A 22745-nucleotide genomic window follows, 5' to 3' on the forward strand; every position below is an offset into this window, starting at 1 on the left:
AGAGCCTTCCCGTAAAAAGGTACTGCAGATGCGGTGGTTAGATTCCCTTCATGATTTTACAGTTTGGTTTAGAGAAATGCTTTTGCAGTTCACCAGTCATTGAGTTGAGCACTGGATAGGATACACGTCTTTGAAAGCTTTCCCTGTCATCTCTGTCAGCTGTATGCTCACCAGTTGATGTAATGATTATGTAATGACACAGCCTCCTAGTCATCTTTACTTGCCTCTTCTCAGTCCTTTCTAAACTGACTAAACATTTTACAACCATGTCCTCCACCTCTTTCCACACAAAATTAAAAAACCTCACTCTTGTATTTCTGCAATGTGTCAAGCTGCTGGGTCCAGTGAGGGAAGGGGTGATCGATAAGTTTGTGGCCTAAGGTAGAAGGGTATTAGTTATAACAGCTCTTGTTGCAAGTCAACACTGTCTGAGAAAATAGATAACATCGGCCTCTATGTTGTCATCCACTACCTCTGTCTCAAGGGCTTACCATCCAAGGAGGTCCACGAAGACATGGTGATAACATGGTGGCAGGCAACTCAAGCAACAAGTGAGCTATTGAATTCAGATGTGGCAGAGAGAATCTGGAAAATGACCCCTTTCCTGGAAGGCCGGTCATCATCACTACATGGGAGACCAATGACAAGATCCATGACATGATTTGGCACCCTCAGACTACTACCTCCTCCCCAAGATGAAGATGGAGCTCAGAGGCTGCCATTTTGACATTAATGATGATGTCATCATTGCTGTGGACCACTTTCTGGAGGTCCTAGACAGCGAGTTCTACAAAGAATTAAACAAAGATAGAGAGCCCGGATTCAGATTACAGAACAGTTAGTGGATACTGTGTGCTCAGCAGATTACAGTTATGATAGTAAACAGAACAGAGGCTAAAAACTGTCAGAATTGGTAATTATTTACATTATAGTTGGCATAGAATAATAAATACAAAATATGCCTTAAGCAAAGTGGAAAATTAAGCATAGTAATGCATTAGAAATGGACAATTGTAGACAATAAACAGCAGCAGGTTGGTGGAGACAAAACCACAGACACAGAACATGCAGCTCTGGAGCCAGAGATACCTGCAGAAAGGTACAGAGAAAGAGAGACCAGAGAGAAACAAGAACAGAGTTAATGGCATGTAATAAAGGTTAGAGCATGGGTCTGAGGAGAGAAAGAGAGAGGAGAAGAGGTGTGCAGAGGATCATGGGAGGTCCTCCAGCAGCCTAGGCCTATAGCAGCATAACTAAGGGATGGCCGTTGCCTGAGCCAGTCCTACTATGGGCTTTATTTTTAACTGTAACAGAGTCTATAGAAATAATTGTGACTAACTATAGGTTTAGCTGATAGCTAAAGGCTCGAACTCCCATTCTACTTTCAGAGATTCTTATATGTTTATTAAAATCAATTCTGAAGAAGGGATCTGTATGCTCCACGATCACTGGTTTAAGCGTGTAAATGTAGGACAAGACTATGCTGACTATAAATGTGCAAAAATGTGTAAAATGGAATCTATTGTACATGAATACAGTTGTATTTTACCAAACTCCTCCTCTCTTGCTGAATAAGAGTCCAGGCGTGAACACACCTATATGTCAATATTGAGTCATCGTCACACTGCCTCTTACAAACAGCAGGAAGTCAGCCTCATGTGACAAACCTCACCCAGTTTATATGAAATGAACAGAGTGTTGTCTACAGGTGATTTTCCTCCATGTGACATATAATTAGAGGATTTTCTCTTGCACCACATTGTGGACACAGGAAATGACAGTGAATTCCTTCATGCAGTTTCCAAAAGACAGGAAAATTCAGAACCATATCCCCAGAACCTCTTGTGATGAAGCCAGGAACATAAGGAAAAGGAAACAAATGCAGACACACTTGAAGGCAGGTAAATGGGGTGAAGATACTTTAATAGTAGAATCAAACTTACTACAGGCTGGTGAACTAGATGTCAGAAAGAAATCAAAGTTGGTTGTACACAAACCAATCTGACTTCAGCTAACATTCACCTGAGAACTCTTCATCATCATCTGGGTTTCTGGGTAAGATCATGTACCAATGGCAATTATTTTAAAATCACCTCATCTTCTTCATTTGAAACTGCAAATCTACATGGATCTAAGCATGGTGTTAATAAAGTTGGGAGTTTCTAAAGGTAAATTTTGCTGTTATGAATATTGTGTTACTTTTTCATAGTAAAGTTAAAAAGAAGGTATCAGTTTGATATTGAGCCTTTTGTACGTGATCTTAAATTCTTGAGTGCACAGGAAAAGATGGTTGTTTTCTGATGAGCCAGTACATGGAACACTTGCACAAGTTACTGGGGACAATGTGGGACTGGACACACTACTTGAATATGTTGAATCTGTCAGCATTAATTTTTCTCTCGCTCCTGTGTAGTAAAGGGACCTGTCTTAGGCTTTTTACTGATGATGAGCCATATTTAACTTTGCCAAGCCAAGCACTCCATGTTCAGCTTTGTGTTGACAAACTAGGTTCTACACTGCCAGAGGGAGATGCACACTGGACACTGTTGCTGCTCCTGCTTCAAATGATAGCAGTATTTTCATCAGTGAGTGCAGAGGGCATGACCATGTGTCTGAAGCAGCTCATTATTGATCATCATTGCAACGTGTTCCTTGAAGACCATTTCAAGATTCATTACCCCAGAGCAATTTGGAATGTCAGCCCTATTCTTCACTTTTTGTCCAAACCTTTAACACAACCATATCTTTAGCCCTGAAACATCAGATGGATACAGCAGACCATTAGGAATATTTGCCTTTGAAAAGCTTTATTTGTAGACCAGCAGATACATATTTTCATAACTTAAAGAAATTAAAGCAGACAATCTGCTTGACATGTGCCCTCTTGGATCAAATATTATGGGACAGAGTAAGGCCCTGGTCTCCTTGTTTGTTCCAAGACCAAAGATGGATGCAGGCACTTAGTCAGATGAGGAACATTGTTGTGTTTCTTGTGATGGAGGGAGATAGGTATGATGCTACTCTGCAACTTGACCTGCAGACAGCTCATGGTTTGTAGTGGAGAAAAACATGGGAGATGGGAAACAACTATATTCTTAGTGGGTGCGCTAGAAAATGAACCTATGTCAAGTGGGGATTTCCACCTGAGGAAAAAGGTACAGCTAGGAAATCATGCATCCATCCATTTTCTATACTGGTTGCTCTATCAGGGTTGCGGGGGAAGCTGGAGCGTATCCCAAATGACGGACAGACGAGAGGCAGGGTACACCCTGGACTGGCACCCAGTCAATCGCAGGACCAACACACAAAGACAGACAACCACACATTCACACAATGTAATGCAATGTAGAGTAGCCAATTAACCTAATGTGCATGTTTTTGGGATTGCGGAAGGAAGCCAGAGTACCCGGAGGAAACCCACGCAGGCACAGGGAGAACATGCAAACTCCACACAGAAAAGCCTAGACCAGGGTTCAAACCTGGGACCCTCTTGTGAGGCAACAGTGTTAAACACTGCACCACTGTGCTGCCCAGCTAGGGAATCAATACAGCCAAATACCAATGACTTGAACGCCACAGCTGAACAGGGCATGGAGACTTGTTCACTGAAGGGCCACAGATGTGTTTCATAATAAAAGTATTTTTATTAAATTAATCAAGTGGAAGAAAGAAAAAGAAGACTGTTTGTGATGTGATTACTGAGCATGTGGTCCAGTAGGAGGATGAACAGTGTGTTTTTTGTTTTTTTGTTTTTTTGGAAATGACTGGGACAGCTGATGTTGATGATGTGTTTGCATTACAGTGGATGTGACCAATATGAGCCTTCACCTGTGGTCAAAGAATTTCTTTGAAATAGTTTAATTATATGGATATCCCTTCTTTCTACAGGTCAACTATGTATTTACAGTATATTTTGAACCTTGTGCACTTTGTTCACACTGTAGTGCTGTTTGACATGCACAGTGTTGTCTGATCTCCTGACAGGTTTGAAATAAATTTTACTGCATGATATGATGATACAGCAGCTTAATATCTCTGCTCTGTTTGCTCATCAAAAACATTGCTCAATGACAAAGGATTCTATGATTAATTGGCAATATCAGATAACCTTCATTGGAAAATTATTATCCCTAAAACATACACATTATTTTTGTGAGGAGTGAAATGACTGGAAGCCATGGTCACATTGCCTGTCATAGCACCACAGAGAACAAAAGCCATCTAGTGTGCACTACAGCGCAGTAGCTGTAGAGACCGCAACGGAATGCCAGAGGAGACTCAGAGAGTTGCCTCGAGTCCCATAGACAACAGAGAACAGAGGAGGGGCAGGGGGCGGAGAGGAGGACGATGTGTCTGGAGAGGCAGAGAAGAGGAGCGATGAGGAGCATGAGGTCTGGAGAGACAGATGAGGAGAAGGAGGAGGAGGTGTAGGGATTCAGGCGGCGTATCTTTGGTCTCAGCATCCACGGTTCCTGGGCTGTCTATGGGTCTCTGCGGGCTGCGGTCCACTCCGGGTGGACTGGCAGCGGGGCGGCGGAGCTGCTCCTTGGCGCAGGTTGCGCGGCTGGACGCAGTGACAGCGCAGAGAAAAGCCGCGGCCACTGAGGGACAATACTGACATTTTGGCTTTCACTGTGAAGCGGCATGCCAACCATCAGTCACACCGACCGCGGAGTGTGAAGGAGGGAGGAGGTGGAGATAGAGAGGCTATGGACATGCCGGAGGATGACTCGCTGTTGAAGAACCGGACGGAACACGGGCCGGAGCCGAGCCAGGGGGCAGCGCGTCCTGCATGGGCAGTCACGGCGCTGGCCAGCGTACTGATCTTCACTACTGTGGTGGATGTCCTAGGAAACCTGCTGGTCATCGTGTCCGTGCTCAGGAATCGTAAACTACGAAATGCGGGTAAGAAGCTGAAAGCTATTGTTGTACACTGTTTAGCCGGTAGTAGCGCGCGCGTGCGAGTGTGTGTGTGTGCGTGTGTGTGTGTGTGCGTGCATGTGTGTGTGTAAACAACAGAGAGAGAGAGAGAGAGAGAGAGAGAGGGAGGGAGAGAGAGAGAGAGAGAGAGAGAGAGAGGAGCATGGAGCCAGGCTTATTATACATGTGGACTATGCGGAGAAATGACATCCAGAGGTGAGCTGAGCTTCATTGTTCGACGAGCAAATCACAACAGTCCAATAAAGCTGCCTGCCTGAAGTCAGAACAAACACAGGCTAAATTGATATCACAAGCTGTTTTCAAATAAAGGAAACTATCTCCATATGTGAATCGGCTGGGAATGAATGAATGAATGAGTTTGAATGAATGAATGACATTACACATTTGCATGGATTCTACAGAAGGAAATGCGTTTTAATTCAGTCTGCTCTGTCACTGCTGTACTGAATGAGTTGTTTTCAGTCTTTCAGTCATCATCCATCACTGTCTCACTAAACTTGTCTGTCAAATGTATCAGTTTCCATTGCATCCAGTGTTTATAGGTTCAGTGGAGCAAAGCCTCCAGCAGGTTTAGGGTTTCATCTGAATGTGTGTGGTAATATTTGTCATAGCTCAGGACATCAAACTTAAGCCTGTAGCTTGCTTCACGGTGGGCAAGACCAGAGTTTCTTTTTGTGTAATTGCATTGTGTCTACTTTTGTGATAGATTAAAGTTACGGTAAGGATTAACTGACTGTGGACCAGGAATTGATTCAAGTTAATACCTCTAAATGTCTTCAGGTAAAGTATTGTAAACAAGTGTGTGTGAATACTGTGTTATTCACCAGGGATATTTTATGTGTTTTATGAGTTTCTCAGGACTGGCTCTTTATATTAAACAGTAAAAATTATATTCAAAAGCCCTGTTGAACAATATGAAAACATGTGTGGGCCTGAAACATTATCCTTCATTATGCAGGATATAGGGTGATCTATACTTCCTATCCACTTTAGTTTAAAGTGTGTCTGTCTTAATTGTATTGTCATAGTTCCTAATTGATACCCCCTCCAAGGCAAGGATATATTACCCAGAGAGCTCAGCTCTCTGATACCCTACAATGATACCCTACAACCAAGGTGATAGACAGGTTTTCATATTCTACATACAGAGTTAAATATTCAGGTAGAGCCTGTTTAGCAAACCTAAGATGGACTGGTGGGAACCAGCTTGGTTGTTTTACTCTTTCAGTGTTAAACAACCAAGAGACAGGCCAGATGAACAACCTAGTGTATGTGCAGCAGGGAATCTGGGGGTAGACGGTCTGAGGGAGGCTCACTGGGTTTAACAAGGCCTTGATCCCTACCACTTTAGTCGGTTCAGTTTAAGACAAATCAATTCAATATCCACTTCAGCCTTAAATACTAAAAATAGTCATCTTGAATTGAGCATCAAATAGTTCAGAATGTCTGATTTAGAATTTAGCAGTAAAATTGTTTTAATTACTTAATTCAATTCAAAATTTTTGTAATAGATAAAAAAATAATTGGTAAAATTTAGTATCAAATAATCACACTTAGAGTGTCAGCCTGTCCCAAGAAGTTTCTAACCTTCAGAAGTGAAGCTGGAGAAGGCAGCGTTCAGTGAAGAGACCAACCCCAGGAATTTTAATTTGACTGCAGTGTACACTCTTTTATTTAAAGTTAAACAGTACTTTTGATATGTTATAAAATCTTCTATGCAAAATAGAATAAACCTTTTTCTAATGCTCCCTTAACTAGCAAGCTGGTATACACCCAAAGTTCTTCTTCTCTACCTCTAACAAATCCCCCAAAACCCTTAACAAGAACAGTCAAACAGCAAAAATCTAACAAAAAGAAAAAGCTGAAAACCCCTTCCTCCTGCCGTGTCTCTGGTTTATACAGGTGGGGCACAGGAAAAACTAAGGTACACATAAAGCAATGGTTAAAAATGTCTGTATCACACAGGTTGCTCTGCAGTCCAAGTGAAGGGCTGCTATAACTGTTCACCGTTTGCACAGATGCTGCTATAGGCTGAGAAAAATACTGTGAAGATACTGTCAAGCATAGGCTGCTGTGGCTGTAACAAATGTCAGCAAACTGCCATTGTCAGCCAGAGGTGCAAACTGTGAACAGAGCTGTTTGTCTTTTTTATGTCCTTTTTCTTATTAAGATCATTATTGTGTATCAAAATTTAGCGGGGTTGCGAAACGATGAGTTTTGGCCATATTGGCTTTTGGCTCTTGGTATCAGTGTTTTCAGGTTCCTACTGTTGGCACTGCCAAGAAACAGACATGGGCAAGGTCACGTCCATGGACCTCATACTATTCCTGCGGTTGTATAGGTTGACCCCCACTGCCTGTTGAATGCCAGGCCACCTGGCTGGTGGTTCAGTTATTGCTACCAACCTTGAAACCTGCCCCCCATGGGTCTGAAGAACCCATATCCAAATAGAGTGACTCTCGTACAATGGGACCTCTCCTCTACTCCTACTCCTCTACTATCCAATCTCATTCCACCCCTTGGCTTTGCCCAAAGCTGTAAGAGAGTCCAGAGCTGAGTGATATCTAGGAGTTCTTGACTGCTGGATGTTCTCTGAGGGACAGACTTAAGACAAAAGAGTATCTCTCAGTGCACCTCTAAGCTCCACCTGTGTGTGTGCGAAAAAAAGGGAAGTTGGACCACCAAAACCATAAAGCTACATGACAGCCATTGCTATGTCAAACAGTATAGGTGGCGGAGTTGTGGCCTGGTGCCTGTGCACGTAATAGTAGAATGCCAAGAGGGTAAAATTATTCAAAAAGGTTTTTATGTCTGCCCAATTATTTTGGAGTTTTACAAGGCTAATCTCATAATTTCATGCAATCTGACCTTTTGTTGCTGTTTTCGTACCTGTGTCTTTTTCATGGCCCCAGCATGGCAAGTACTGGTGCGGCACACCCATACTAAAAGTAGTTCTAACATTTTAATAATAAACCACAGTAATTTGACCAGACTTTTAATGAGTATCAAAAGGCATTTGTTGATGAATCCATCCAATGACCAGGCTATACCCAGTTTATGCAGGAAGCCCCAGAATATCATGAATACTTTAGATATGCATATAATCCCCGCTAGAATCCCCACTTCACTTTGTGGATGGCATATACCATCTTTTGCCATGCATCTTCAAAAGTTGTTCTCACACTGATTATTGTAATGTTTTTTCCTTCCATCTCCTTTGTAGCTACAACTTCTGCTGCATCCTTGACCTCTTTGTAGATTACTGGATGCAAGAAACTTCCCTAAACTCTCGCTTCCCTAAGAGGTATTCTTGTGGGGAAAGGGTATATGGAGTGCGATAGTCTAAAAACAGTTTTTGGCCTTGCCTGAGGTCCCCCCACACCAGCAGTTGCCCAATAAGTTACTGAGCCAGAAGTACCAGTTCCAGGCATCTTTCAGTAGTGGATCTGTCCCTGCCTTTCCCTTGTAGATTTTCTGTTCATGTGTTTTTTTTAACATACATTCAGCCCTGTCATGGCTCCCTTGCCCCCCTTGTATCCCAGAGAATAAGTGACAATTATTGTTCACCTTCCTGTTTTCCCTAGACTTTATATCCCCTGTCAGCTTCTTTTGAGCTTCCTTCTCTGGAGAATATTGATAATTGTAACAGTATGCTTTGTTTGTACATATGTTCCTGGGCCATAAAAGCCATATATGGCCTGATGTGTAACTTCCATAATGACTAAAGTCGTTCTGCATCGTGGATTTCAAAGCTTTTAAGAATTTATAGAACATTTCATCAGACTGAACCTTGATAGTGGAGGGTGTTCAGCTAATATTATCTCTGCCAGATTATATTAGTTTGGGTGGATTGTGGCCAAGAGTATAGCATACGTTAGTACATTGTTCCTTGTGATTTGAGGTGTCCCAGATCGTATCCGTATGTATGGTTCCTCTAGTGTAAAATGATAACCATTGCATTTGTACAAATGTTGATATTGAGTCTTTAGATTTGAAACAGTCCTAGGCTTTTTCTACCATGCTTCTAATGCCTGGCCTTTTATTTAGTCTTTTAAAAGTGTCCATGCTGCAGATATATCCAGGGCTTGACTATCTACTCCACATAGACAGGTTTGGTTATATCAATGCACTGTTGTAATTCACACCAAATTTTCTATGTATTCATGTTATTCTGATAGATGGTATTCCAGGCCTCGGAATCTGGGACATTTTCTGAATTCGTACATGTTTTAATCACAGTCGTTTCTGTCTTAGCTCTGCTAGGGAGAGGGAGTGAGCTCAGTGGTTAAGTTTGTTATGGGTTTCGATTAACTTCTTCTTTCTTAGGATTGACTATCCTTTTGCTCACCCAGACTTTCTCCCAACCTGGAATAGGGTTTTGTTAGGTGGCATAGGTACTGGTTACAGAGCCTCTATGTGTTCATTTACTAGCACCAGTTTTTTCTGGAGTATCCAAATCACTAGATGCATTTTTAAATATCTAATCTTTTGCTTCTCTCACTGTTCTCTCAGCTACTCCGTAAGAGTTGGATTACAGTTTGATTAAATGTTTTCCATTCCATTCCATCTTTAGGGACCAGATAGTGGAATATTGGATCAACAACTTTGCAAGCTAAGCAGAGACTGTCCTCCCTGAATTAGTTCTCTTTGTATTAGACCCATTGTCAGCACAGACAAGGAAATATTTGTTCCCTAAACTAGAACGAGTAGACAGTAGTCCTGCAACATCAGCAATGAAGTGTGTGTGGTGTCTTAGTGATAATGTATCTTGGTTGGGTCTCTGTTTTCTGAAATCCTCCTGGTAACACCCCTTGCTCTGTGTATATCCCCCCATCACCTTTTATCCAGAGTACTAGTCTGTCTTCTCCTACAAGACCTGACTGTTCATGTATATGCTTTAACATGTTGGCCTGGTCTTGTTCAAATACTATGGTTATACCTGTCTTACCTGTTTCTTAGTTATGATTAATTGCAAAGGTCCTGGCCGCTCTGAAACAATTTGATCAACCTCCTTGTAACAGGTAGTCAGTTCCCCCCGTGTGGCGTTCAACTTTAATCCATTTAAGTTTCATTGATTTTCTGGCTTCTACTGTTATTCCCCCTAGCTCTGCACAAGTGAGTGGTTTTCCCTTGGTGTCCTCACACTCTTCTATCCCTGCTGTGTAATAGTAGTCACTGTCTGTAGCAATGGCAAGATGTTTTATGCTTTCCTTTTTGTAGTATATTAAGGTCTTGAAGGTGGTGGTTACTTCAGATCTACTGCAGATCCCTGTTTCCATCTGCTCCTGGTCCAAATTGCCCTCCACTCTCATTTAATCATGTTTTCAGCCTTTTCCATGGTGTGATATGTTGTTCAAAGAGCACTCCCCATCTCCCTGTGATGGAGCCCAGTTTGCTTAGTAATGAGGGGCTTGGTTCTGACAGATTTCTTCTTCTCTTAGGTCATAAACCTGAAAAATGTCATACACTGGATCTTCAAACATGGTGGTGGCTACACTGTGTTCCTCATCAGTCAGTCATGTAAAGCCCTTTCTTTCCTTTGGATAAGCTAGTTACGTTAAGCTGGATCCATTCATAGTGTGGCGTACCCCTTTTGCACCTTCCTCCCTCCCTTCCCTCGCTGTTTTATATATCACTGCACGCTTGTGACCAATGTCTAGGGTGCTATAGCTGCTCTGATGGATATTGCTACAGTGGGATAAGAGATGTCTTGGCCCACTCTAATGCCCTGCAGGGGTGCTTCACTACATGGTTCTTTCTGGTTTATTTTCGGTGGTGCTACTCGACTCAGAGTAGGTAGTGTCTGACTAATCTTCAGCTCCTGCTTCAACTCTTTTTGAACTCCAGAGAGGTCCCTGTTTGGATGCCATGTGTTGGTTCCTAACCCATACTTTTTCGAGGTAGGGATACATTAACCAGAGATGGCTCCCTATGATTTAGGTATCAGATGGGTTTCCATATTCTACATTAGTTAGAGCCTGCCTAGGAAATCTAAGATTGACTGATGATAACCAGTTTGGTTGTAGCACTTCTTTCGAGCTTCTGATGTCCTAGATGTGCTGGATGAATAACCTAGTGGATGTGCTGTAGTTTTAATGGGAATGTAGGGACACCTCACATAGTCTGAGGGAGGTTCAAGTGTGTGCAAGAGTCTCTTCTGTCCCTTCTGACCTCACTTTAGTCACAATCCAATTCAAGTTGAGACAAATCAATTCACTATACTGTGATCTTCCAAGATGGCGCTCCGCGTGCGACACGACGTTGCTCTCCGGGTCAAGTTTTACAGTGTTAGTGTGCCTATGTTTAAGGACCTAATTTTCTTAAGAACTTCTCAGTATTTTAAGTGTACTATCTTGCTCTTCTTTTGTATTATTTATTTCTTGGTTATTTTATTTTATTTTTTTTATTTTATTGTATTATTTGAACCTTTTAGCAAGCTTGACTCAGGGGAGGGATGCACAAGAATTCCAGTGCACATGTATATTCTATTCTACACACTTAAGCCTCAATTATTTGTAGTTGTAGTTGTAGTTGTATTGAATTGAGCATCAAGTTGAGAATGTCCAATTTAACATTTAGTAGTTCCGCATGAATTTATTGAAATTTAATTAAAATTACTTATTTCAATTAAAACTATTACATTACAATTTTTAATTCAAATTTAAAAAGTAGTGAAAAAAAATGCATCAAATAATCACACTAAAGTGTCGGCCTGTCCCAAGAAGTTTCTTACCTTCAGTGGTGAAGCAGTTGAAGGCAGCGTTTAGTGAAGAGACTTTTTTTTTTCTTAAAAGGACCTTTTTTTTAAATTACATTTTATTAAAAAACAATCAAAAAATGAGTAGCACTTTAATTCCTAAATATGATCTAACAAAGGTAAAGGGCAAATATTAACCATATATGCTGTTTATATTGCTTGTAATTGAGATGAAGTAAACATCTGTTGAGTATTTTAACATAAAATTGATTGTGTTGAATTAAAAACCCAAAAATGAAGCGGGTCCACCAGATCCACGAACACTGGCTGAATAACAAAAATATGAACACTGCGCAAAGGTTAGATAATGGTGCCAACATACTACCTCACAGAGATGCTATCATGACTTTAAACTGTTTCATCTAACCCTTTAGATGGAGAAGTGCTGCCTTTTGTTTTACATATTATATTTATTGGACAAAGGTTTTGCAGAACTGCAGAGAAGGATACAATCACGGAGGTCAAAAGAATTAATAAAACAAATTTGTTTGGAGTGCTGACATTTATTTCATTACTTTTTATCTTTTATAAAATAGGAAAACCTATATTTAATTTAATTATCCTTATCATGTGTAGGATGTATTTGCATAGGTCTCTTAGTAGCCTTCTGGTATCTGGAACCCTGCTGCTAGTTTATGCAGTTTTCTGGGATTTGTATCTCTGCTTTCTTTTCATTAAAGGAAAAGTCTGGCTTTTCAGCACACAAAACATTCAAGCTGTCCTCTGCTGACATCAAGCCAGTTGTGCATCTTCCTCTGAATTTTTACAAACCAGTGTTCTGGTAGGTCATTAGTACCAACAAGATATTATAAATGCTGTTAATGGTAACATTACAATGTTTTTTATTAAAATAAATAAATAAATTAACAATTACAGACAAATATAATTGCAGTATATATAAATGTAAAATAATTAGTTGTAGTAGCAATTTTTGAGATGCCCAAAAATGTGATTATATGAGAGAGCCACCATTGTTCCAGGTGTACAAAATGGCCAGGAAAAAGAAAATTCAGGTAGAATTAGTTTGGTCTGAATTGACATCCTTGAGATTTGTTGGCATAATTCTGCAGAGGCCTGTGTGGTTTCACAAACCATGTCATTGTGGATCCTCTGCATAAATTGCACTTGAAAGAGGCTGAACTGAATGAGCCACAAAATCTCAAGTGTGACCCAGTTGTGAGTTTGCTCCTGCAGCCATTCTGTATTGCCATTGTTCGACGTCAGCTGCAGGATGAATTTATGAAACACAGACCATTCTTTATGTGATGTGATGTTATATTAGCATTGACCCAACAGTCCTGCCTACCAATCCTCAAAGAAGGTTTTAAATTCCCCAAACCCAATTACTTTACATCACTCTACATCAGACTGAGATAAAACCCACTTGCAAAATTGTCTCAATAAGGTTTGTACAAAAAGTTGCTAGATTGGTCACCAGGTACTTTTGTGAAAAAAGATGCTGATGGAGTCTGAAAGATCAGTAAATCAGGCACAAAGGTGCAACACTGCCTTTAAATGCCAATAGCCAACAGGAAAACTCCAACACTTGGCCAGCCGAATGGGCAGCTTCAACATTCACTCATACACTCACCCACTTACATTTGGGGATTTATTGCTGGACTGTGGCTGGCCAAAGGGGGCCAAAAAGGTGTTCCTTAAAATTTCAGATCAAATGTGTCAAAATGTAAACAAATTGGCTCTCGACTAGAACACAAAGGTATAAATAGTTTTAAGCGAGATGAGAGGCCACAGTAATTATGATGGAAACAAAAGAGGAACTGGGGTGATGTAGTATAGAGTGACAAATTCCACATTGGTAGCAGATGTTTGAGGTGGACGGACAGGTTGACAAAACACCACATTTTCACACAAGAGACCACTTTTCACTTCCTGTTTGAAACCAATAGTCATAACTGTTTCTTCTGTTCCACAACCCTAACTGCATGTGTATTATTTGTAACCATGAGCACGAAGGTCGTCTAACCTTAAAGAAGTACTCATTTTAACCCAAAACATTTATATGGATGAGCTGGAAGCGCTTACCAGGACACGGAGAGTACAGGGAGTGCAGTATTATGTGCTTCAGTGAAACCTGGCTCCATGAACAGACACCGGATTCAGCCGTGGCTCTCCCTGGCTTCCACACCATTCAGGGCAAGAGAGACACCGCTAAGAGCGGCAAGAACAGAGGAGAGGGACTGGCTGTGCTGGTAAACTACTATTGGTGCAATCCGGGGCATATCCACATTAAAAAGCATGTGTGTAGCCCCAATATCTAGCTCATTGCCATCGCAATGTGCCCATACTATCTTCCAAGGGAATTTTACAAATGTGATTGCCATCTCTGTTTACATCCTTCCTTCCGGGAAAGCTGACGCTGCCTGTAACGTCATCCATTTTTATCAGTTTATCAAATGCCCCACAAGAGAAAACAAGACTTTAGATCTGCTTTATGCAAATATTAAAAATGCATACATCTCCATTGCTCTCCCCCCACTAGGTAGATCTGACCACAACTTAGTCCTACTTACACCTGAATACAAGCCTGTTGTTAAACAATAAGAAGCTGTAGTGAGGACAGTGAACAAGTGTTCCAGTAAGGTTTGGAAACACTTTGTGGTGCATTGGAAGCCACTCACTGGGAGGCTTTCTATAATGCTTATGCAGAGGATATAGATGGTTTAACTGTATCTCTGACTGTATCTCTGAATACATTGGGTTCTGTGTAGATAATTCCATCCCCCAAAGTCTGCTGTTACCCAAATAATAAACCTTGGGTCAGAAGTGAGTTGAATAGCTTACATAATGAAAAAAAGAGGACTTTTAAGACTCACCTAATGACTCTGCCACACCTTCTGACAGTACAGCTACTTTAAGTTTTACTTCTGATCAGCTGAGGAGAGAGTTGGAGAGGCCTCACTCTGGAAAAGCACCTGGACTGGATGGTATAAGCCAACGTGTATTTAAGGCATGTGGGAGTCAGTTGTGTGGAGTCCTGCAGCACCTGTTCAACATGAGTCCCAGGAAAACATTATGCCTGGTCCCAGTCCCTAAGAAACATTTTTCCTCTGTATACTAAAAAATTAATAAAGTTTTTCTGATTCTGATAATACACATCACCTAGCCTCAAGAACTGTGCACTGAATTTCATTTGTGTTCTTAATCTATTTATAATTGTATTTTTTTGGGTGGTATGTATGTATATGCTGCTATGACAAACTAATTTCCCTGCAGGAATTAATAAAGTTTATCTATCTGTCTGTCATTTTGTTAAAGCACTGTATGCTTAAGTAAAAAAAGCGCTGTATGAATGTGAATGGGTAAATGTGACTTGTAGTGTAAAAGTGCTGTGAGTGGTCAATAAGAATAGAAAAGCGCTATATGAATGCAGTCCATGTACCATATACTGTTATTGCTCTGGTGCACGGCCCTTATCCATCCATCCAGCCTGTGTGTGCTCTGGGTTTTAGTGTACATCCATGCACCTACCGGTGATGAAGAAATATTTGGTGATTGATGTTTTTTACAATAATAAGGTCTTATATAGATTCTGGTCCCAGTGTATGCACATTTGGATAAATACAAGAGCCCCCTGTATAACAATCTGAAATGCACATACACTCAGTTTATTAGGTCCACCTAGCTAAAACTAATACAGCATAATCTAGCAGTGTTGCAATAAATCCTAAGCTCATGATGGTCATAACATTCAGTCATGCTGAAACTGTTGGTTCAACCTTTTGATCATTTTGGAGGCTGTAGTTTGTGGTTCTGTTGAATTGTATCTCATTATATGGACTGGTGTTTCTGTTATTTTGTCCATCCCATTTACATGTATATCAGTGACGGTGGGTTTAGTTCAACAGCAACACAAGCTGCAGACTCCAAAATGATCATTCAGTTCAATTATCCAGGTTTTTTTTTACCCATAAATAATGCAGTACTAAATAAGCACATACAACCATGGTTTAGAGAAATTGGTCATTTATTTGTGCATAACATTTCATTTATTTCATATAGCATATAAAGTTTCTGCATAATTTGACAGACTGACATCTGGTATATAAGCACACAAAGACATTGTTCTAAAGACAGTGTCAGGTTGTCCTCCTGACTCTTCTGTCTCTCAACAATGAGCAGCAGGCTGTATGCTTCACTGTATCTGTGCTCTACCTGTAAATAACATTATAAAGAGTCCCATATAGATGAAAAGTGCCCTGAGATAACCTCTAAGCACACTAAGTGTTTGCAATGTAGCTTCAGCATTTCATCAAGTTCAGGAGCAGGACGGTGACATCCCAGGATACCTCCACGACCCATTTGTGCTAGTCCTAGATCTGTGTCCTCATCCAAAAATGGCAGCCTACATTGACTGCATGTGTCTTCTCTTTTCCCATATGTACTGCCAACAAAGTCTGGGTCCACCACAGAGGTTTTGTGAATGTTCACCTAGGGGGCCCTTGCATGTGCAAAAACATTTACAATCCATTTACAAATTGCTTTGGCAATTCAGCAACCCAAAACAACAAAACACCACCTACAAACGATTTATGGACATTACAATTGTTTCCTTATTGGAAACATCCATACACAGGAAAAGGTTAATGCAGCAGAGTCAGGCTCATCTAACAGGCTGTGAAAACGAAGCTCAGCAAACTTTCATCTGCAGAACAAAGGAAGAAAACGTCAGAGGAGTAAAGGATGAATAAAGGATGTTTTGCTGCCTTTTCATCTTTACTCGTTAAAAATATCTAGGTAGAAAAAATAGTGTAACTCACTCTGCTGCTCAAAGGCTACCAACAGCTAATGGCAACTGACAAGGTGGATTTTTTTTTCTTGCTTGTTACTCAATGCAGGAATTGACTTTATGAATTAATCAATACATTGTAAGAGTCAATATGACAACTTTGACCATTCCATTTGAAGAGAAAAGAGATGTCCAGATAAATCCCATCTCAGCTTTTGTTCATTGTTTTCTTGCTTATTTTGAAATTCTGATTTGGAAAGGGGATAATGAATAAATAGCCACCTAGTTTGTATAAATGGCATGCATCCAGCTACAGGAGGTAAATAACCGTGACGTGTGTCTTGACCCAACCACCCTGTGAGACTGTGAATTTACCCAGAATCTCAGTAGTGTTATGAGGGTTATCTAAGTTTTGGTTTACAGTGCCGGTTTTACAAACTGAAAGTTTGAAAGGTGTGGGCATCAACTTGCATTCGAGAAAGGGGCCAAATATCTTAAATGGTAAATGGCTCTATTTATTTCTACCATTTGCCTCTCATTCATTCGGTCACCCACACACACTCACACACTGATAGCAGCGAGCTACCATGCAAGATTCTGGTCTGACCATCGGGAGCAATTTGGGGTTCAGTGGTTTGCCCAACAACACATCAACAGGAGAAGTTGGAGCTCAAACCACCAGCCCTGTGATTAGTGGACGACCTGCTCAGCCAAAACTGTGACTTTGTATCAAGACAATTAATAATAAAGGCTATACAGTAAAGCATGAAATGACCCATCAAAGGCCCCTTGTGGTGCAGGTGGCCAATCAGCAGAGAGGGGAGTGCTCATTGATATGCCAGTATAGTTCCAAAGAGTCTCAGAAATCCCACAGCTAATGAAAAGGAGCCAATTAAAGAGAAGTATAGAGGGGGCTCCTGAGGCACAATGGATGAGAGACCTTTGATACATGTCATCCATAGAGAAAGAGAGAGAGAGCTTTCAGCATTGCTTGCTTTCCCTCTTTCTCTGTGCCTCATCATCTCATTATGGATTCTCTCTCTCCATCTCTGTCTCCTTCTTTATCTTCATCATTTTCACCATATCATTCATCATTTTTAATAATAATAATAATAATAATAGTACATCAGATTTATATAGTGTTGGGGGGGGGGGTTATTTAGGGCTTTGTAGGTGATGAGGAGGAGTTTGTCATTTTTGTGTGTAGAAGGGTAAATTGAGAAAGCACCATACACTATATGGACAACAAACATTACACCCATATTTTTAGCATATCACTCCAGCACCATGGGCATTAACGCAGTGCTCCACTCTCCTGGTTTCAGGCTTTCCACCAGATATTGGAACCAGACTGCAGAGATTAGCCCCCATTCAGCCACAGGAGCATTAGAGAGTTCAATCACTGATGGCCTGATGTTCAGTGAGGATTCTAATTCATCCAAAAGGTGTTGGATATGGTCGAGGTCACCAAGCGGTTTGCCCACTTTTGGCCATATTTAACACTGCATATTTTAAATTGAGAAAATTGTTCATGACATGAGCTTTGGGTCATGACCGAAAGAACAAGATCTCGAATACAAGCGGCCAAAATGAGTTTCTGGCTGGGTGCTCCCTTAGAGATAGGGTGAGGAGCTCGGTCATCCAGGGAGGAGCTTGGAGTACAGCCGCTGCTCCTGTATATCGAGAGGAGCCAGCTGAGGTGGCTCGGGCATCTATTTAGGATGCCCCCTGGACGCCTACCTGGGATGGATGTCCCACCAGGAGGAGGCCCCGGGGAAGACCTAGGACATGCTGCAGGGACTTTGTCTCTCGGCTGGCCTGGGAACGTCTCAGGGTTCCCCCGGAAGAGATAGAAGAAGTGTCCGGGGAGAGGGAAATCTGGACATTCCTGCTTAGACTGCAGGCCCCACAACCCAGCCCTGGACAAGCAGATGAAGATGATGATGAAGATGAAGAAGAACATTTTTCACCAATATTTTGATACTGGTACTAAAAATAAAAATTTTGCAGGGGGCCTTCTCAGGTGTAGGTATGCAGTAATCATAGTCTGGTCTGGTGTATGTGTAACTGTTTCTCTAAAATCGCACTTATTTTGTGGTGTGTTTGGCCAAACAAGGGTTCTTTAACCTACAGCAAACACAGCATGCAGTATTTCCAGAGCATATCTGTTTCCCAAGTTCAGAAATTTGAGACAGTGGATGCCACACTCTGCTGCTTTTGACTCTGTATACACCACACACAGGGTTTCAGCATGGTAAATTGGTGCATTTAGTTGATAACTACCTACGGCTGTGTTTTCTCAGAGGTTCACTCAGAGGGTAATAAACTCCCCTGTAAGCATCAGCACCCAGTACCATGCTTTTGGATGAGGTGTTGCAGGTGTGGGTGAATATTCCAGTGACAATGTACTACTCCCAATAGATAGGATAGGACACACAAGCAGTGACTTACTTTCCCAATTGTTTAGAATAATATGTTAGTAAATGTGTTATTATTAATATACAGTATGTTACTGTGAAGTCACTTAACCCTACATAGTACTGTGATTATTTAATCACATAATTAGAGAATAAACTAAGTATCCCCAGTGCTTTGAAAAAAAGAAGACAGTACTTGTTAATAACAATTCCTTCACCAGGATATGGCTTGTCTCTAACACACAGGTTGAACCAGCATGAAATATAAAAAATATTCTAAATGAAATATTCAAATCCTTTTCTTAAGTAAGTGTCAATATCACTCTAAGAATACTGTTTACAAGTAAAACTCCAATGTTCTAAAGAGTAAAAGCACAGAATCATCAAAATGTACTTTGGGTACAAAAATGGTACAAGAGATTTATGTTTTTTTTTTTTCTTTTTGCTGAAGGGAGGATACTTAAATCTTTATGCGAGGTCAGAAGATCTTTAAGTGTTTCTCATCCCAAAGTCAGATTCAACAAAATAATCAAAAATATTAAATATGTACATGAAAAAGATGCATTTTATTTGAGCCATGACTCAATTAGGTATGCCTCTGTACTGGTTTACTTTCCTCATCAAAATCAGCTAGTGGCTTAAAAGATCAATATGTGAGTTCTGAGTTTTCACTTACTTACAGAAGCTCTGACATTCACTTTATCTGCATCTTAACAGAAAGCAGTTCTACAGTTCAGTTACATTTGTCAACAAAAAGTCATAGCGCCATGTTGGGGGGGGGGTTACCACTAATTCTCAGTCCTTAATTAACTCTGTTTAGCTGTAACCTATGCTCCACAGTTGGAAGAATGTAATGTCACCTGTATATAGCCTGCATATAGCTTTTATACCTTTTATTTGTTCACCTCTAAGAGTGAGTCTGGGATAAGTAAATGAGTTCCCGCCATTAAATTCATATCAAATGGTTCAAGATAAATTATATTTATCATCAGTTGTATCAAAGCTTATTTCATTTCTTCACATTTCTTCACACTTCCTGTACTTTAGGAGGAATCCCATTCGATTCTATGGTTCTTGTGATTATTTTGAATAAATTATTTTTTCGGATAAATTGTCTCTCATAGTGGTATCCTCAGGTTAGGTTTTGGGGAGATGGGAGTGTCACTGCATGGGTGTTTAGAGTAGCAGTATGGTCAGAAGCAGCTTTGACTGAAGATTGTCTGCTTAATTTGTTTATTACACATTTCCCTCTATGATTACTGGAATCTTCTAGTTTTAGTAGTGTTACAATGCCCTGAACCAGAAATCAGGGAATTCCCTGCTCTAATTACCTTATTGAACAGCTTGATGATGGCTTCTCACTACTAGGAGCTGCTGTGCTGTGCAGTTCCTGCTCTTGTGCTGATAAGATCACATGCATTTACCCCTTTAGAAGCTTTGTGATAGGTCTGTTTCATTTCAGCTTCCATTTCCTCCAGCTGTTCAACAAAAAAAGGGTGTGTACTGTAGTATGTACTGGTCACTCGTTTTCCAGTGAGCAAAGATTTTACTTATGACATCTTCAGATCTTCTCTTTTTCTTTTTCTATATTTTGTTGGAAATACTATTTTTCCCCACTGTTATTTCATTCTCTCATGAGTCCCAGAATAGATTTTGATTTATGGTTTTGCCAATTTTCTGTTACTTGTAATTTCTGTAATAACTCGCTCTGTCTCTACCTCATCCTTTCATCATGGATTTTCTCATTGCCTCTGTCCTTCAGTCTCTCTCCTCATCCTCTTCAGCCTCCTTTCTGTATCCAAATGCACACACATCTGGCTAAAAGTCTCTACATGAGCTTGTTTTGTAAAAACAATCCAAAAGTAAGCATATTTCTGTATTTTCAGAACAAAGTTTTAACCAGTAGCTACATGTTGGATGTACAGTAATACAGTAGACTTCAATGGACGTCGGTTCATCATCCAGCCTCTTACACTGACAAACACCTGTCCAGATGTGCAGATGTTCAGATGTGAAATAACACTGGTTTGTACTTAACGGACCTCAGTGATGGTGTGACTTAAACAGACTGTCTAATGTGTGGACACTGAAATTCTCTGCTGAGGTTACAGAACACCCAAAACTTCAGCATGCTCTCCTGAGCTGTGCACACAGCCGTTGTTGTCACTGTTGACATGCACACCCTCCATCATGAAGCAGGGGGAGTTCAGTGAGTTCACAGTCCTTTCTGTCCTTGTCTGCTTCACTGTCCTTTCTCTATAATATTTGCAGAATCATACTTTATATTTTTCTTCCATTCTATCACACATCATTGCATACTGGCATTACCTACCCTCTGTGACTTCTCTGTCCTCACCTAATGCCATTACAACAATCTTTCTCACACATACAACCAGCAGTGACTAATAAGATTCAATGGTAGTTGGTAATAAACAGTTTATTTTACTAAAGTGTCTCCATTTATTGAGGTAGTTACATGTGAGCAGAGGCTGATGACTGTGGATACCTGGTTAATACGGTGCAGTAGCGACAGAGGCTCCTCTGTAGTGGTTTGTACTGTTTCTGTGAAAGCAGAAGGTTGTGATTGTTTTTCTGAATGGCCTCATTATCATACATAATGCGACAGGTGTCATGTGCTCTTCTCAACCAATCAGTGTTCACTTTTGCCCTTACTTTAACTCCTCAAATCACTCCTGGCTCTTCCCTCGACTCTGCCACACCACATTAACTACAGCCCCTTGATGCCTCCCTGCTCCCAGCCCCTGACTCCTCCCCATGTGTCCTCTCACACTCCAGCTTCCATCCTGACCCTTGATTCATTACTGCCCCAAAATCCTGCCCCTAGACTTCTCTCAAACTCTCTCTATCACACTTCTTCCTCCTTCAACCAGGCCTTTAACTACTGACTCCCCTGTGGACCCACTCTTGATGGCTCACTTGACCTTGACCTCCCCTTTACCCACCACCAACCTCCTCCATATTAAGACAGCTGGATAAGGCACAGCCACTGAAGCCTTGTTGCCAATTTGTTCCAGCGGTCAACCACAGTACTGCGGCTGAAACTGTGGGAATCGTCTTAATTTTAACTCTTGTGGAGTGCTACTGCCAGAATGCTGATAGCGTAGCTTGGATTCACACACCAAAAGACAAGTAACACAATAATTTCTCTGCGTTTCATTTTGCAACTCTTTGTCATATTTTGGAATGATAATAATTTTTGCTTTCAGTTTTATGAATTGCATCATGGTTTGCTCCTCCATTTCTTCATATTTTATCAATGGTCACTATTAATCCCATAGAACTTCACTAAAGCACTAGAAGTGTCACGACTTGAGCAAGGACTTGGACCTAAACGTACGACCCCACAGACAAAATCAAAAGTAATAATTTTATTCTTACAAAGTAGACGTGGGGGTGGGGGTCATGCTACACGAAGACCTTAATGAGGATTCTACACCAGCAGCAAAATACCCCTAAGCCCTGTCAGTCCTTTAGTCCTTTCCTTTGCCGTCACTGTGAGGGAACAAGCACAATCTATATTAAGCATCAGAAGGAATTGACAGAGTATCTTTCTATTAATACCTGAGAGGATGTTGGCAAGCATCTATAATTGATTCTACTGCTGCCTGTGAGTGTGCTGTGCTCAGATCAGTGTTCTCTTCAGGTCATACACTGTAGCACTAAAACAAGGAGGAAACATGTTCTGGGAGCACTCAGTCTTCTCTCCTTCAGATTATATAACCTTAATCTGCCTTTGCATTGGCCTCTGTGGATGTGTGTGTCTGTGAGAGAGAGGGAGCTTCTATTCAGTGTTGCCCCCTGAGAAAGATCTGCCTCAGATGACCTGTGAATCTATCTCTCTCATGCTCTCTCTTGTAGCATA

At 40.9% G+C, this 22745-nt stretch overlaps 1 protein-coding gene across 1 annotated transcript in view; it reads left to right on the forward strand.

Annotated features, from left to right (window-relative positions):
• The first annotated feature begins 4709 nt into the window (after positions 1-4709).
• LOC121187091 (melatonin receptor type 1B-B-like) overlaps positions 4710-22745 on the forward strand; it is a 53922-nt gene continuing 35886 nt past the window's right edge. Inside the window, exon 1 of the mRNA XM_041046194.1 lies at positions 4710-4905. Coding sequence (XP_040902128.1) covers positions 4710-4905 — 196 coding nt within the window. The remainder of the gene's footprint in view (positions 4906-22745) is intronic.

This window comes from Toxotes jaculatrix, chromosome 9 (genome assembly GCF_017976425.1).
Source record: "Toxotes jaculatrix isolate fToxJac2 chromosome 9, fToxJac2.pri, whole genome shotgun sequence".
NCBI classification, from domain to species: Eukaryota; Metazoa; Chordata; class Actinopteri; family Toxotidae; genus Toxotes; species Toxotes jaculatrix.